Source organism: Brassica napus, chromosome A9 (assembly GCF_020379485.1).
Source record: "Brassica napus cultivar Da-Ae chromosome A9, Da-Ae, whole genome shotgun sequence".
In the NCBI taxonomy this organism is placed as follows: Eukaryota; Viridiplantae; Streptophyta; class Magnoliopsida; order Brassicales; family Brassicaceae; genus Brassica; species Brassica napus.
The window spans coordinates 15,741,371-15,759,863 of record NC_063442.1 but is presented as its reverse complement, the minus strand read 5'-3'; the positions used below and the strand labels follow the sequence as shown (position 1 = coordinate 15,759,863).

At 28.3% G+C, this 18,493-nt stretch overlaps 1 protein-coding gene across 2 annotated transcripts; it reads left to right on the top strand.

Moving 5' to 3' along the window:
* Nucleotides 1-16,107: 16,107 nt before the first annotated feature.
* On the top strand, nucleotides 16,108-17,928 carry LOC106395149 (26S proteasome non-ATPase regulatory subunit 7 homolog A). 2 transcript variants are annotated; one of them, XM_013835669.3, is made up of 7 exons: nucleotides 16,108-16,405; nucleotides 16,596-16,688; nucleotides 16,766-16,850; nucleotides 16,943-17,091; nucleotides 17,167-17,258; nucleotides 17,337-17,401; nucleotides 17,491-17,928. In XM_013835669.3, exons 1-7 carry the CDS (start codon nucleotides 16,225-16,227, stop codon nucleotides 17,672-17,674), a joined length of 849 nt encoding a protein of 282 aa, XP_013691123.1. In that variant the 5' UTR covers nucleotides 16,108-16,224; the 3' UTR covers nucleotides 17,675-17,928. The 2 variants fall into 2 exon arrangements, with proteins under 2 accessions (XP_013691123.1, XP_013691121.1); XM_013835667.3 differs by having other exon boundaries at nucleotides 16,112-16,405; nucleotides 17,167-17,401.
* Nucleotides 17,929-18,493: the final 565 nt, after the last annotated feature.

Here is an 18,493-nt window from a genome sequence, read left to right as displayed (position 1 = left end):
TTTATTTTAAATTTTAAATTAATTTATAATTTGTATGTATAATTTATATTAGTTATATCATATTACTTTAATTAAATATTTATATCTAATCGGCTTTGTTGTTTTTACGGTCGATTTAGTTGTCATTTGGACATATTGGATTCTGTCTATTTATTTGAATTCAACTATAATATTTTTTTTTTGTAAATATATTAATTTTTGATTAATTTTTAAATTTGCATTTTAGGTTGTTTGTTGTCTTAAATACGTAAGTATATTTTATTAAGATTATGTATAATTTAAAATATACTGTGATTATAATGAAATAAAAAATATACTAAAATGCATGATTCCAAATTACATAAATTAATATAATGATAATATTCTAAAGTCTCATGCATATATATAAATTTTACAAAAGATCTAAATTGTAACAGTGAGTTAATATTATATTTTCCATTTGTTAATATGTTTTAAGTCATCATATAATTTAAATTTATAATATAAAAAAAATTATTATTATATAAAATTTTTTATTATTATACAAACAAAATAAATAAATTATACATTCTTATTGTAGTTACATCTAAGAGTTTATATATAAGTTAGGTTAGTTGCTAATAAATTATACATTTTTATTTTAGTTACATCTATGATTTTAGATATAAGTTGGATTAGTTGATAATATGTTCATTTGTTAATATTTTTATTGCTAATTTATATTTTTATTTTTTCAATATCTCTTAAAATATGCAGTAAAAATGTGATTGTATTTTATAAATTATATTATATAAGTAAAATAAAATTTATTTATTTTCATGTAATTGTAAGATATTATAGTAAACTAAATATATGAAAAAACAAAAAATATTTCTATAATAATAATAATAAATTATTTTTGTCAATTAAACCTATATACGTTTACGTTACTTAATTATTTTGTGTAATCATCTAAGAAAAAAAATATATAAATTCAATTACTTTGAAAATATATATTTGTATTGTGTAAAATTATGTTTTAAAAGATAAATGTTTCTTTTTCTAATATCAAGATCATTTGTGAAATTTTTTTTTTATGAAATCACACTATATACAAATGTATTCTTTTCATCTAAGAAGATTTACTTAAAGATATCTTTTAAATGGACTATTACTATTTTCTGAAATTTTCTTTTTTTATGAAATCATATTATATATACATATATTTTTCGTTTTTAAATTATTTTTAAAACTTTGTAAAATTTCCTTTTTATTTATATTGTTATTTGGAATTTTTTTTAAAAGTAAAGAATAATATTTAAATGTACTTTTTTATTTCATTAGGAGTATCATAGTAATCAACCACCGTGAGAGTTAACATGATCGCGACACCTAAGAAAGTGACTTCTCAAATAATATTATAGAGATTAATGATTATGAATAATAAATATTTGATAACAATTTTTGTATCTTAACTTATTTTTTGTTTAATTTTATATTATTAAAAGATATTAAACATCCACATTAATCATATAATAAAAAAATCTTATATGTTATATTTTAAATTTTTAAAACAACTATAAATTACTAAAACGTTAAATATCTCACACTAAAATAGTGTGATCAATGGTTTAACTTTTTGATAATAACAAAATACAAATGATTATAAAGCGTATGAATATGAAGTCTCATTTACTAGACATTCATATTATATATTAATATAGTTTAAAATTAAACTATAGAACATAGAAAAATACTTAAATATGATCATTTCTAAATTTGTATTGAAAAAATATTGTAAACTTAATATTTTAATTTTGAAATTTTGCATTAAAAAAATCGCAAGAAATTTTGTGTTTATCATATGAGTATGAATTCTCGATAATAAATATTTATATTAAAATATACTATATATATGTCCATGTCATTAAAATTTAGTTATATACCATATAAAATAAATAAAATGATTGTTTTTATTCATTTACCAAAAATATCGTAAATAAACAAGATGTATTGTTTTGATTTATGTGTTTACTCTAATTTAATTATATACATAATATGTAAATAAATACAAATAAATGATAATATATAGAAATTATTTTTATATAACATTCACCCCGCGCAATTGTGCGGATCTTAAACTAATACTATTATTGTTTTTAATCTGTTTAGTCAGTAGAAAGGTTCAGTCGTCTAACTTTATCTCTCAAGTGACGTTTAAGAACAATTTTTTTTGGGGGGTAAAATTTAGGAACAATTTTCCAAATGAAACAATTGATTGTTCATATTTTGCTACTGATGTAATTGGAAAAAGAAGATATTTATAGGTGCTAAAAACATGAAAATTAAACATGGAAATATATATGGACGAAAAAACAGTATATTTTGGCGTTGAATGGACAGATGTTCAGAGTACTTAGGTCATCTCTAACAAGACACCCAAACACCAAATTTGGTGTAATTCCATCTTCAACAAAGCATCAAAATAGATACCATCCCACCAAATTTGGTGTGATGTGAATAGTATTACACCAAATTTAGATATTTTAAAATATCTATTTTAATATGTTTTAAAATATATATTTTAATATGTTTCATTTAATAATATAATTCAATTGTCATAAAATTTGTAATTAAATAAAGATATATTGTATTATTTATATTTTAAATTTATTTTCACATAATTAAAAAAAAATTGTATTTTATATTTATTTTCAAATAAATTATTAAATGACTATAATTATTTATCATTTACAAAAAATAAAAAAATATAAATAATAATCTCTATGTGATAAAATAATTATTTAATAGTCACAAATAAAAAAAAATTAATATTCTCTTTACAAATCCCACGTTATTGAAACTCAATATTATCTTTTCTTTCTTTCCCAACACCTTCTATATTGTCTTCCGATAACATCCTATATATGGTGAAGGTTTCTGCATAATTTATAAATGCTTATAAAAAACAATTTCTCGACAATTTCTGCATAATTTATTAGATTTTTATTTCAATTATCAATACTATTAAAAGGGAAGGAGCTTTAATAAATCTACTTAAAAAGGTTGTTTAGACCCTTTCATTAATTAATTATATTTTGGTCTTACCTTAAAATTCAACTAACAATTAGTTACCTTATATTTCTCTAACGATCATTCAGTCAATATTTTTATGTGTTAGACCCATATCTTTTTGTTCACGATTTGATTATACCACATATATACTTTATTTATTAGACCGCATCATTTGGTACACGAAAATATTAGACCACATGATACACTTCATTTTATTAAAACACATTCTTATCAATACATCACTTATTAATCCCAACCACGGGTTGTAGCAATATTAAAGGTTTAACGTTTAAATATGGGTAATTCATTACAACATTAAATGAAACTAACATGTATTGTAAGTCAATTTCTATATTTTTATTAAAAGAAAAACTGATTTTTGTTCATTAACAATAGTATAGGCATTGGAAACAATAGAAAATATATTGGAAACGTTTCATTCAAATAAATACTGAAATTTTGGTTGTTAAAATCAATGCTGATATTGCGTAGATTGTAACAATCAGTTTGAAAAACAAAAGAGAATATATTATCGATATGCTAATTATATTCATTTACTTGATTAACACTTTTATTGATTTCGAATTCATTTTTAAAAAAGTCGATTGTTAGAATATATTGTACTTTATTGGGGATATATTATATATACAATTTGTAAATAAATTATTGAAACAATTCTTTTTTTATTTAGAATTTTAATCCACATAGTATTGATTTCAAAGATAAAGAATCTGCTTGGCTATTTATGAAATTCATTTTAATGTTGGTTTCATTTTTTCAGTTTGGTACGATTCATTCTCCAATAAATGTTATCAGATCAATGTTTTATTTTATTTAGAAATTCATTAAAATTTTATTTAATTTCAAAACAAACCCGCGCTTTTAAGCGCGGATCAAAATCTAATCAATACTATTAAAAGGGAAGAACTCCTAAAAAATCTACTTATACAAGGTTGTTAGACCTATTAGTTATTTACTTAATCTATTATCTATGATCATCGTCATATACTTTCTAATATAACATTTATAATTCTTTCCGTAACGTGAGTTCAAAATGGTTTGTATTGTATCCATTAGTCAAAATAATAATTAAATCATGCACAAATGGTTATTCACAGTTTGAACTACAATACATGTATCTGTATACAACTAATCATTTTTAACATACAACTAATATTAGTCTTATACTATTATTTAACTAGCACAATCGATCATTTGTTTTTCATTTGCAACATATTTTTTTTTTGACATCGATTTGCAACATAATTTTGAGTAAAAGAATGAAAAAATGATTATTTATGAAAAGTAGCTCATAAAGGGAATGAACATATTTTTATGCTAAAGTGTGTTTTTGTTAAAATAAATATTTTTTTAAAAAACTATTAAATCTCATATACCATTATTATTTGAAACTTTTAACTATAATATATATTGATATCAAACTAATACATATACCACAAAATCCTAATTCATGAACTACTACCGGTTATTAAACTACAATATTATCAAATCTAATTGATATCTATATATCTTGAATCGGTCATTTACAGATTTAGTTACCGAACAGCTTTTAGGTAATAATTTAAACTTTATATCTATTATATTAAAACAGAAGTCACAACTTCTCTTAATGTGTGATTTTTTTAAAATGGATCTTCCCTAGAAAATTATATTTCATTTAATTCTAATTAACATTATGACATCATTAAGATATCACATCTTAAATAAATGACATATATAACAACTCACCTATAAAATTGTCTTATTTTTTAATTATAAAAATATGTTGAGAAAAAAATCTACAAAATCTTATTAGATATTTTAAATATTATTATAAAATGAATCATTGACTAATTTCGTGATTAGTACTCTAATATTATTAGAAATTAATATTAGTCGAGATTTTATTATAAAAAAAAATTTGTATACTATTTTCTTAAAATTTCTAATTATAGTCTATATTATCTATTAAAATAGAAATAATGAATTCTTTCATGTATTGTTTTATAATTTGGACCATTCTTTAATTTTTTTATTAAATATATTTTATTAGGACTAATAATATATAGAATCTTTGAACTACGTTAATCACAATATCTTTTGATATATTTTCATTTTAAATATAAATATATATTTTAAAAGTTCTAACAAGTCTGTTTAAAAGATTTTAACAAGATCTTAATTTTCAAAAATTATATGTAAATATTTTCATTAATTTTGAAATTAGTTATAAAATATTATTATACATTTATATATTTTATAATATTAAAAATATAAATTCTACCATTTTATCAATTACATAATCATAATCAATCATTTTAAGATAAATTATTAATTATTATATTGTGCTAAATATGATTAAATTATTTTAAATTGTCAAATTTATATATTTTATTTTTTGTAAGTATTTATATTCGAAAGGTAATATGTAGGTAACATGTGTTAATATTAGAAAACTATATAATACACGTATATAAATTAACATGTATTTCATCAAAGTTAATAATACAAATCATTTATGCAAGATATCTTTTTATTTTAAAAATATATATATATGTATAATTTTTTTTAACAAATCTTTTGAAAATATTATAGCATTATCATAATTTTCAAAAATTTTATGTAAATATTTCAACTAATTTCGTAATTAGCAACAAATATTATTATGCATTAATATATATATATAGTAATAATTTGTAAAATAAAAAATTACCTTTTTATCATTTTATAATAATAATAGTTCATATTAAATGAGATTATTATATTGAACTAAATATGATAACATTATATTAAATTGATGAAATTGTAAAAACAGTTTTTATAAGTATAAAATATTTATGCTTAAAATATAATACGACGATATAACGACTTAACATTAAAAAACTATATAATACATGTATAAAAATCGACATATCTTAGAATTTTGTATATATAATAATATATTATCTGAAATAAATAAATGTAAAAATATTGCTAATAGAAAACTTAGTTTTCAAGATCGGTGGGTCAAAATTGAATATAATTTTAATACAAAAATAATATTTAATATGTTTTTAATGCATATATTAATTTGTTAAATAAATATATATACCTTAAATGATGTAAAAAATATTTATGCATATAAAATGAAAATAAACACCTCTGTGCGGGTCGAAATCTAGTGGTATCTAAAATCAAATTCAGAGATATTTCAACTGAAAAATATAAACATATAATTATTAGCTAAGATTACGACATGATTTAGTTGAGATTGTAACCCGTTATGTCAATAACATTGAATTCAAATATAATCTGTCCAATTTTATTTCTAACATTATATATCAAAATATAACAATACTAATAAAAGCAAGAGAATATACCCGTTTATTTTTGATGTTTTTTTCTGTTTTTTGCTGAAAACGGGTATTTGATTGCATGTTTTATATGTTTTGGAAGATATAGAAATTAATTATATATATCCGGGATATTGTTCCATACTAATAAATGTTTTTGTACATTTATAAACGCTTTTGGCTAGATGGGTAACACTTAGATTATGAAGATATGCAAATATTTTTGTGCTCAAGAATATTCTGAAATTATTGACTATAATACTATATGATTTTCATTACGCATAAACTTTTCTCACCATAGCGACAAATCTATTTGAAACAATACAACTCAACTTGATTTAGCAACACCATGACTGCAAAAATTTGATAGCTTTCAGTTAGGACAAATCACAAATGATATAAGTTAATGCGTGAATACTGTTAGGTAAATTTCATTGTTTTTTCCTTTTTTATTAGTGGTTTCAAGAGAGAGAAGGAAACAACGCAAGTTCATTGTTATAGATTTACTCTGTTTTTATTAGTAAAAACAACATAAGTGAAAAGCTGTTTGTGCAGAGAGGTTCATCAAGAAGTGAAATAAAACGAGAAAATCATCAAGGTGCTTAGGATTTTGACTTTTTTCGGTTGCAAGAAGAGACATTTAAGATACACATTAAACATATCTACTAATAAATTAATAATGCAAGTTTAGAGAAATAGGTCTATTATTCTGATGAGCAAGAAAGAGAGCAAGAAGAATATAATACCAACTTATATCGCTCATTTCTTGAGTTTCAAAGATAGCATATCCACAAGAGTTTAGGTAAAAAATATACAATTTCGTTAAAACGTAACTGAATCACATAATTTTTATAGAAATAGCAAAAGATGACCCAATTTCATTACCGTTGACTAAAATATATTGCAAGTGCATAAAGTAAATACAATGCATGTTCTTTATAATTTAATCCGTCTATAAACCAAACCTTATATGTACCTCTCTAAAAATTAAAATATTAAATAATATGCACAAAAATAGTATATTTTTTGTTACATTCATATGTAAATACATAATCAAATAAAATTTTTGAAATTTCAAAAATAAACCCGCGTTTTTAAGCGCGGATCGAAATCTAGTTATTAAATTATTTATTTGTAACTACCGAAGGCAATATGGTGAGAGAAGGTTCGCTGATACCTAAATTTTTATATTCAGTTATATGCTTTACAAAAATAATTATATTATTTCCAATTTAAGATACTTTTTAGACCCAACAAGACCAATTTAGATGCATGCGACAACAAGAAGAAATCAACTATATGAAACAAAAGTACTCGAATATTAGCTAGAGAGTTAGACTTCTTTTCTTTTGTTCTTTTAAACAAGAGTTGGACTTCACCTAGAATTTTATACATGTGGTTAACTAATGTATACTATATAGCCACCTAATACTAGTTATGTTTTTACAACACACACACAAGTGAGCTATTGAATCTTTAATGTGTCCAATTTTATGTTAAAACTTCCTCAACAAATAAAAGTTTTTGCTCAATCACTAACCGGTGTAAGAACATTAAAAATTATAAAAAAAACAGAAGTTATGTCGGTTTACACTTACATATCAGTGACATAATTATACATGATCGTGACTGTTTAAAAAACTAATATAAGACCATCCGCAACGGTCGAAATGACCATTATCTTAGCGCGAATTCTTAGGCAAAACCTAATATAATAATCGTTATATTTTTACTTTAGTTAAGAAAGAGTCCTTAGGAAAGGAGGTTTAAGGGTTAATCCTTAAGTGCGTGGCATCAAGTGATAGGCTAGCGGAAGGGGTGTGTTTCGCGTGCGGGAAAAAGAATCATTTGGTTTCTCGATCACGAAAAAAAAGGAGCTCTCGCGATATCAAAGGCGATTCGGCGACTGGAAAAGGGTGAAGGTAAATCGGAGCTTTCACGTTTTTTTTTTTGCATTTGGAGTTGTTGCATGTTGATTCATCTGGTATTAGGGTTCTATCGAGGGGTTTTAATCGATTTCGGTTCTCAAATTGAGTTGGGGATTTTTTCGAATTAGGGTTTTCGTCTGGATTTGTTCATCGCGCGTCGGTTATTTGTTGTTTTCGTCGTTATTAAGGGTCGGGATAGAGTTATTAAGGAGTGGATTGAGTTCTTTATCGATTTAAGTCTTGGGTATAGGTTTCTAAATCGATTAGTTTTTGTTGTTGCAGGTGTTGAAATGGAGGAAGAATTAAGAGATATGAAAGCCCGCAAAGATTACTACAACATGCTTCATGCCGTTTCAGATGCGCAACAAGGTATTCCTCAATTCTGCCCCTGTGGAGCACTGACGAAGGAAGTCGTTGATGAAGACGACACATATGACTACCTCCCTGGGAAGAGATACTTCATCTGCTGTCAGTTCGAGGTATTAAGTTTTCTCTCTTACTAAATTTCTTCTTCTTTGAAATGAATGTGCAGTTTGATAATGGTAATTATATTTTGGCAGAATGACGGGATGCATTTCAGGCAACCATGGGTTACGGGTATGCAAAAAGAGGTTGAGAGGTTCAAAAAAGTATTCAACGAGCAGGAAAAGCTGAAGAGAGAATGCGAGGCGCTTAAGGTGAGTGGAAATATAAATTGTAACATGTTTGTGCTGGTTTGTAACGCAACCTGTGTAACAAAAAGATTGGTTTGTCTGATATATGTTCAGGAGCAGGTGAAGATGCTGCAATTGCGTCTGAATGAACTTGAGAGCAGCCATTCGAAGGTTAGTGTGTAAACGTATTTGCGTAACTTTAGCTAGATAGTTTAGCTAGATAGTTTTTAAAACTCTAGGTAGATAGTTTTTAAAACTTTATAGTTGAACTTTATAGTTGAAACTTTATAGTTCAACTTTATAGTTCAAACTAGTATAACTTTTTGTTGTGATTTCGAAAGTGATTTGATATGTTATAAATGAAAAGTAAACCCGTCTTTAATTGTGCCTAACTGCTTATTTCGGGGGAAAGCTTCATTTAAGTGTCTTTAGCTGTAATGAGAAGACAGTTTCCTACTAGAAGTAAATTCATTTTCGTAAAAAATTCCCTATTTAGAGCCACTCCCTTTGCTTAGAGTCCAGTAAAACATAGTCTTCTTCCTAAATGGCAAACTCCTCCACAAGTTTTATTAACCTTTTAGCGAGCCAAGGGGTTATTGACCTTGACTCATCGGAACCTCCGTGCGTTAGCAGCCAAGGGGTAGCCAGCCAATGTTCCGATGAGGCTACGGTCAAAGAGAGGAGAAAATGGTCACCAAAGGAGGATATAATCCTCATTGGTGCTTGGCTCAACACGAGCAAAGACCCAATAGTTAGTAACGAACAAAAAGGCCTTGAAAGGAAGCATCGACTGCATGCATTGGGAGTGGAAAAATTGCCCAACCGCCTGGAAAGGACAGTACACACGTGGGTCATGAAAGCCAACAATTGTCTTGGAGGCCGTAGCTTCACAAGATCTTTGGATATGGCATGCTTTTTTTGGTCCTCCAGGTACATTAAACGATATTAACGTTCTCGATCGGTCTCCTGTTTTTGATGATATTTTACAAGGTCGAGCTCCAAGGGTACAATATGTGGTCAACGGATACCAGTACGATTTGGCGTACTACCTCACAGATGGCATATATCCAAAATGGTCAACATTTATCCAATCTATATCAAACCCTCAAGGGCCTGAAGCCGAGTTATTTGCAAAAGTTCAGGAATCAACCAGAAAAGATGTGGAGCGTGCCTTTGGAGTATTGCAAGCTCGATTTGCAATAGTGAAAAACCCGGCTATTTTGTGGGATAAGACACAAATAGGGATAGTAATGCGAACATGTATCATACTACACAATATGATAGTAGAAAATGAACGCAATGGATACACTCAGTATGATACATCAGAGTTTGAAGAAGGAGCCTCGAGTAGAAGTTCACAGGTGGATATGTCATTTTCTCCCACGACTTCAAATCTCCGTACTATGCTTGACATACGGCGGCGTGTTCGTGACCCGCACATACATGCACAATTGAAATATGATTTGATTCAAAATATTTGGAACACGTTTGGTAATGATGAAGATGTTTAGTTATTGTATGTTTACATTTAGTCTTTCAATAAATGAAAATTTTTATTTAATATTAAATAAAATTTAAATATTTCGAAGATTCAAATTAAAAAAAAAAAAAATTCTAAGGACTCCATTTCGGATAACACCGTTGGACCTACATTAATGCTTAGAGTCCTTAACTATTTAAAAAAAATATTATTTTAATGCTAAGGATTCCAATGGTGATAACACCATTGGAGTTGCTCTAAATCTCTTTGATTCGATGATAAAATGCGCCAATTAACCAATATGTTTAGTTTAAAGATTTTCTTATTCTGTTATGTAAATGTAAGACTAGTTAAAGATCTTTATTTTATTGCGTATATATGTTTTATGTGTAGCTGAGTTAACCAAATATGATTTCTCATTTGTTAAATCAAATAATATAGCGACATTCCAAGCCGAAAAGATATTTGATTGCACTTACGTGACATATCAGTGACGGTAGTTCAACAAGTATAAATTATCAACACAAATTCGAATTTTAATAGCCACTAAACCACTACATAGGAATCAAGCAACTAACAACGGTTTTAATCGTCACTACACGCATTATATATACATAATAACCAGTATCGTAACTAGAATTCAATCTCGAAATATATACGGTCTATCTGTATAACTCTTATATTATACAGTCTAAACACACGCGAGTAGTTTAGTGGTGTCAACAATAACATATGTGTTTGATGAATTTGAATACATGTGATGGATACATCGGCAACAATAACACAAATTACTAGGTTAAATATTAACTACAATAATCAAGTGTAGTTTTTATTTATCTCTGGCCAAATAATATCAACATACAAAACTATAGTTCTACGATTAGCAAAAAAAGATGTAGCTAAAAACAATTATGGATTGTAACCAAAATAAAATTTGCGCGTGTTGGTATAAGATAATCTTCCATCTTTGTCAAAAAAAAAAAGATAATCTTTCATCAGGAATTACATGCAAGAAACATAGATTAGACCGTACTTGCAAGTTGCCAGCATATAAAGCCAGAGTACCAAAAACATGACTCTACATATTTTTTTTCTCGATTCTCATTTCTTAGCCTCCAGTCACTAGCATCATCACCATTTCAAAAATTAAGACTCATGACTTCATGAGCGTCGACTCTTTCTTTAGGACGGTAAGCTGGACTCGCCTTTTTGGCTTTGAGTTTGGAACTTATCATCAAGAATCTATAGAACCTGCTGCGTCCAAAGAAAAATACTACAAGGTCAATAAAAGAGTCAACAAAATATGTACCACTAACGATTAGAAACACAAGAAATTCAAATGCCACTATAGTTTTCCTACATCACAAGCAATAGGCGGCAATCAGAACACCCACAAGAGAGATTGAGATGAGAACGTCAACTAACAAAACTCTTCGACCTCCATTAAAACGCAGCCGGATGTTTTCCACTGCAACCAATAGCCATGAAACTGCTCGCATCAACGGGGCAAGATTAGGGTTATGGTGTAGTATAACTCATCAAAAAGTTATAATCGTGGCCGTACAACATCTTCCAGTAGATATATGCATCATAATATAAAAGTAAACCTCTCTATCGGTTTTAGATGATAATATTTACACTAAAATAAAGAGAGTGATTATGTTTGCTCTCCTCTATTTTGTAGTTTTCTCTTTTGTTGTTTGGTTGTGGTCCAGTTAGGTCGGCAAAGACAACATTTATTCTGGTTTTGACAGAAATAATCAAACTAACATAATTTTTTTTTTACAAAGAACGCTGCTCTATTTAAAATGTACTATAAAACTAAATCTGAAACATCTGTGTTTCCATTGCAAACTAACATAATATTTCCACTAAGAATATAGAAATATGTGTATTCTGTATAGAGATACTATGTGAGTTATTAAGGATTTTACTGTATTCAACTAACGGATATGGATCTATTTGAATACACAATCAGGGTTGGATCCTCTAACAATTTATAGGAGAGAAAGAAATCAATGGAAAGGAGTTTCTTAAGTAATCGACCAACAAGTTCATTTAACAACACAGCTACTCAACGTCTGAGATGATCAAACATGTAGTTTTTGGGGCATGTGAAAAAATTCACAAATTTAGAGGCCTATTTTTTTTTGAAATCTATTTGTATATAATTTTTTCAAAAAAATTAGGGGTATGTGGAAAATGTTTCATTTAGCATTTAGCATTTAGCATGCTCTGACTGCTTTGTCTTCTAATGATTTGAAAGGTGAGTTATTGAGGATAAAAAATAAAGATTTTTCAAACTTAGGATTTAAAAGACTACATATAGTGTAAAATGTCTAAAACTCATGTCATTCTTTTAAAGACTATTCATATCAAATGTTACATACTAAAGAATTCAGAGTTTTCTCATATTATGCATGTGTATTTTAGATTATATGCATGTGTTACCAGGGCCGGCCGTCCCTGCTATAAGGCCAGTGAGACAAGAGCTTTAGGCCACAAATTTTCTTACAATTTTAGAGGTCACATTTTTTGAAAAATGATTATGGTCAAGTGGTTAAGAACATTATTTTCACTTTTTATTTGAGTTGGAGTTTGCACCTTCAACGTTATGGTTTATGTTGACTTGTAATGTTTTCTTCTCTTTTTTTTTTTACATGTGCGTTCTTCTTTTAGTTTGGATTTTTTTCTTCTGAAAACAACCTCTTTTAGTTGAAATAATTTATTTGTTATATGTGTTTCTATTTTTTTGTGTTACTTAAGATTACAAATAATAATAGTTCAAACAAACTCGTGGTTTTTATTTTACTAAATTATCTACTAATTATCTGATATTAATCTGACATAAATAACCTACTCTATCATTTTACATTTCAAATAGAAAATATAATACATATATATAGATTTATATTGTATAAATATATGATATTGTATAAAAATATGCTTTAGACCACCAAATTTACCGGGACGGTACTGTGTGTTACAACACGAATCCGTATCAGAACTTTCTATTTTTGGCAGCGATGGCTTCGTTCCCGGTTTGCTCAGATTTCTCTTCTAAGATTATTGATCCAACAATTAGTTGATCATGTTCTTAGATTCTCGTTTCGCTCGGCCTCTAATATTTTTGTTAGGCTAGTTTCTCATTTTTTTCTCCTTGGTTATTGTAGTGTGTGATAATGGTCTGTTGTTCTTTTCCTTTTGCGTTCAAAACCGCTTTAAGGTCCACTTTCGTAAATTGTTAGTTTATCATTTTCCGTCTGATTAGGGTCACGTCTGAATAAAAATAATAATTCATTTTGACTACCTTTTTTTTTTTTTGCCATCTAACATATTGCTTTCATACATCTAAAAACTTTACAACATACAATGATAAACCAACCGATGAAACAAGGTAATATATATAGCCATCAAAAGACTTGAGAACACCACCTTGGTGCACCTCTAGCAACATAAGATTGAAAACTGAAGTCCATTAACGCAGTAGCAACTATAAGGCGAGCTCCTCTGTTAGTTTCGTATGATTCAAAGAACACATTTTGACTACCTATTTTATTACCTTTTAAACAAAATGATAAGATTTAAGTTCTAAAATTGGTTCTCAATTAGATAAATATAAGATTGAGCCTTTAGATTTTATTAAATTGGTTCGGTTAAATATGTCAAAGTGACTGAGAAGATATAAGAACATTTTTTACCATAGCACCTCTTAAGGGTGGGCGTTCGGGTACCCGTTCGGGTCGGGTATTTTGGATTTTCGGGTATTTCGGTAAGATGTGTAGAATCCGTTCGGGTATTTCTGTACTTCGGGTCGGGTTCGGGTATTTTTAGTTCGGATTCGGTTATTTCGGATAGGGTTCGGATATTTAGATTTTGAAAAAAAAATTAAAATTTTCATTTCTCAAGTTTCTTGTATTTAAAAATATAACTTTCAGTTAACTAATTTTTTTTATTTTTACTAGATTGAATGGTTAATAGATTTGGACATAACCTATTAAAACTAAAAAGACATTAATTTAGTTATTTTTTAAAAAAATTTGGATGTAACTTTTTGTTAATTTTTGAAATAAAAAACTTGACATGCATTTTAAGTGAGTAGCAAATCATTTTTTCCGTAATTATATGTATATCATATGAACTTAAAGTATGTGTAATATCAATATAAATATTTTATATAAAATGAGAGATATAAACTAGAAATATAAGGTTAATTATACATATGTTCGGTTATCTTTGGATATCCATTCGGGTTCGGGTATTATCCGTTCGGATTCGGGTATCTAATTTCTCCGTATTCAATACCCGTTCGGGTATTTTGCTACTTCAGTTTGGATTTTGGTTCGGGTTTTTCGGATCGGGTTCGGATGCCACTTCGGATATCGGATAAAGTGCCCACCCCTAGCACCTCTAATGGGTTGTTTAATCAGTTTTTTACTAATAAATGATTAAGCACCCCTCAAGCACCACTTCTTCAACAGCTTAATTAAGCACCCCTCAAGTAGCACTTCTTATTTTATTATGGTACTAGGTTAAGATCTGCACCTTGCGCGGGATGAATATTATATATAAATTATTTTTAAGTATTATATATTTTTTACATATTATGAAATAATAAATATATATTGAGTAATTAAAAATTTAGTAACTATTACGTATATAATTAAATTGGTACTAATACTTAAATAAATTTTATTTATCCAAACAAACACTTTTTTCTATTTTATATGTTATAAAATTAAGTTTAAATGATATTAACGTAGATATATAGTACATTTTTTGATATTGACATCTGTTAAAAAATATTTTATACTCATATTATTTTTGATCGTTTGTATTTCTTTATAACAAAAATTTTAAATCAATGATAACAATAAAAAATTTTATGGGATGTTTAATAGTTTTAGTAATTTATAATTTTAAAAACATTCAATGCAAAGTTTAAAATCTAAATATTAAGTTGTCAATAATTGTTCAAAATGTTTATCAAAAAATTTCAAATCAAATTCGAAATTAAAATACTTATATATTTTATATGGTATATAATTTATTAAAAAAATATTAATATGAATATATATAATATTTATTAAATGAGACTTTCTACTTATGTAATTTCGTAATTATTTATATCTTGTTATAACATAAATTTTAAACCATGGATCACAAAAATTTCAGTGTGAATTTTTTAACAACTTTAGTCATTTATATTCGTTTTTTAGAATTCAAAATATAACATATACGAAAAAATCTAGATTTTTATTATATAGTTAATGTGGTTGTTTAATTTATTTTAAAATAAATTAAAAAGGATAGAGAATAGACTGATTTTTATCAAATCTTTATTATTCAAAATCATTAATTGTCATATATACTTTAGCTACATTAGGTAATTCCGTGATTTTTATTTAAGGAAACAATAAAGAACATTTATGATTAATTTATGGTTAATTTAATAAAAAACTTATTATATATTTATATGGACCAACATATTTTTCTAAGGATTCTAAGAATGATTGTGGTGATGACATGTGCCTACAAAAATATGTTGTAATGATTCTCTTTTAATATATAAGAGATTCTCTTTTTTGGTTAAATCCATAAATTAATATATAGGAGATTTTCTTTTTTTGTTAAATCCAAAAACTATTAAGTACCCCAGTTAATGGTGCTCTAAGAAGCTTATTAATGTACTACAAGTGCGGCCCATAAAAGAGAGATAAAAGCACGAGAGAAAGAGTAGAAGTAGTTGAAAAAGCAAAGTTGGTCGGAAGTTCCCCAGAGAAATCGAGTTACTACTAATGACGACGACGCAATCAGCAAGTAGGATCGAGAAAGTGGTCGTTCATCCACTCGTCTTGCGCAATATCGTCGACAATCACAACCGCATGATCGCTAAGGACTCGGGAAAGCGTGTTGTCGGTGTTCTTCTCGGCAGTAGAAGCTCCCGTGGTATCGTTGGTGTCACCAACAGCTACGCAGGTTCGCCTCATCTCCCTATCGTCGTTGGTGTTTTATGCGTATTTGCGAGATGTATATATATGTATGACAGCAATTTAGGGTTAAGGGACAAAAAAAATAAATAAATTTTTAGGTTGTATTTGAGTTTGCATATCTCTAGACACTGTTGCTTTCATATGACTTGTTTGACGTTTGGTATATTGTTTTGTAGTGCCCTTCGAGGAGGATGGCAAAGACCCAAGTATCTGGTCTTTTGATCGCGACCACCATGAGTACATGTTGCGCATGTTCAAGGGCCTTAATGGTACTTGTCAGAAACCTGTAGCTTTGATTATATATATTATGATCATGTTTTTGACAAAAAGGAAAACTCTTTTTCAGACAAGGAGGATGTGGTCGGTTGGTACAGCACATGCCCCAACCTCAGAGAAAATGATTTGGCTGTTCACGCTTCTATCTTTAGGAGGTTAGTTTCATCTAGCTCATTCATAATCATATTAGCACTCTTTATGTTCTGTTGACGGGTCTGATTTTTTCGTTTTACTTTTACTACTGCAGCTGCAGCTATGTTCTCAATCCAGTTGTGTTGGTCACTATTGACGTCCAGCCTCATCAACTTGGAACTCCCACAAAAGCTTACTATGCAGTGAAGGAAGCCTTCGTCCCTGTGTCTACAGAAATTGCTCCTCCTGAAGTCGAGGAGATCGGTACGTCCAAGCCTGTCTTTTGGTTAATTGTATCTGAGCACGTACATGGTTAAATTTATTCTTGATTTCTAACAGGCCGGAGTATCCTGGTGACTGAGATGACTCCGGGTGGTGATAATGGCTTGGTTGATAGTATCGAAGCTTACTACCTGTGTCTCCAAAACAAGGTTAGTTTTAGCGTTTCAGGATATGACACTTCGCTTGATGCTCTTGACCTTGTTAGCTGTTTGGAGAAGCACTTTCAGTCTTGTGGTTTCGTGGAGACCATTCAGGTGCCGAGACACCCGGTCACTAATGCAATTACCGACAGGTTTGTTTTCAGCTTTCTTTACTCTAGTTTTATAAAATTTAAAAATATGCTAACAATTTGTTTGTTTTTTTTCCATGATTGATAAATAGATGTACTACTGTGACTCTCAGCGGAGAAGGGGCAACAGAGAAGGCATTGGCACTCAACGGAAGTGATGTGGGAGGATGGATAGTTTCTGTCACCCTTTTACCACCTGAGATTAGTGAGATGGCTTCTGGGATGAGTGCTCGTGAATATGCACTTCGTTACGTCGCCGGGACCCTGTCCATGTAGCCGCTTCTCCCAGCTTCATTCTCAGCTAGAGATGTCAAATGGGCGGGTTGGGCCTATTTGGATGTGTCTTTTTGCTGGACAGCACCCAAATAAAACTATGTCCAAATAAGATCATACCCAAAAAAACCCATGATAAGTTGGGTTATCTATAGGATCTAGACGTCCATTTAGTATAAATAACTTAATTTTTATTGTAAAAGATAGAAATATATATTATAGAATTAAATTTTATTATTTTGCAATTTGAATTTTTATGAGAAAATTTGATTTTGAGATTTTTTGTGATTTTGGTGAAAATATGACTTTCGGTTTCCGGAAAACGTGTTTTTGCGGTTTTGACCGAGAAAATGTAATTTTAACGGAAAATTGTGATTTTGCAGTTTTAGCGAAAAACACGATTTTATGGTTTTGATGGAGAAAATACAATTTTTACGGGAAAATATGATTTTCGGTTTTGGCGAAAACTCGATTTTATAATTTTGGTAAGACAAATTAAAATTGTAATTTTTTTTCTTAATTTTCTAAACCTAGATATTTTAGCTATTTAGAATGCCCAATGTCGAGATGGTCTTGCCCGGTTTTGTCCATGAGCCCAATTGGACTAGTCCATTTAAAGTTTTAAACCTATTTAAATTTGGTTTAATATGGGTGTGTCCATAATAACCTATAATAATTCGGACATGGCCGACCATAGACAAACATCCCTACTCTCAGCTCAGTCAGTATTATCTACATTTCGTTTTTTTTTTCTTTTTTTGATATCTGTGGGGGATCCCAGAATCCCAGACGGTAAGCCCAGACTAATCTCCACGAGGCCTT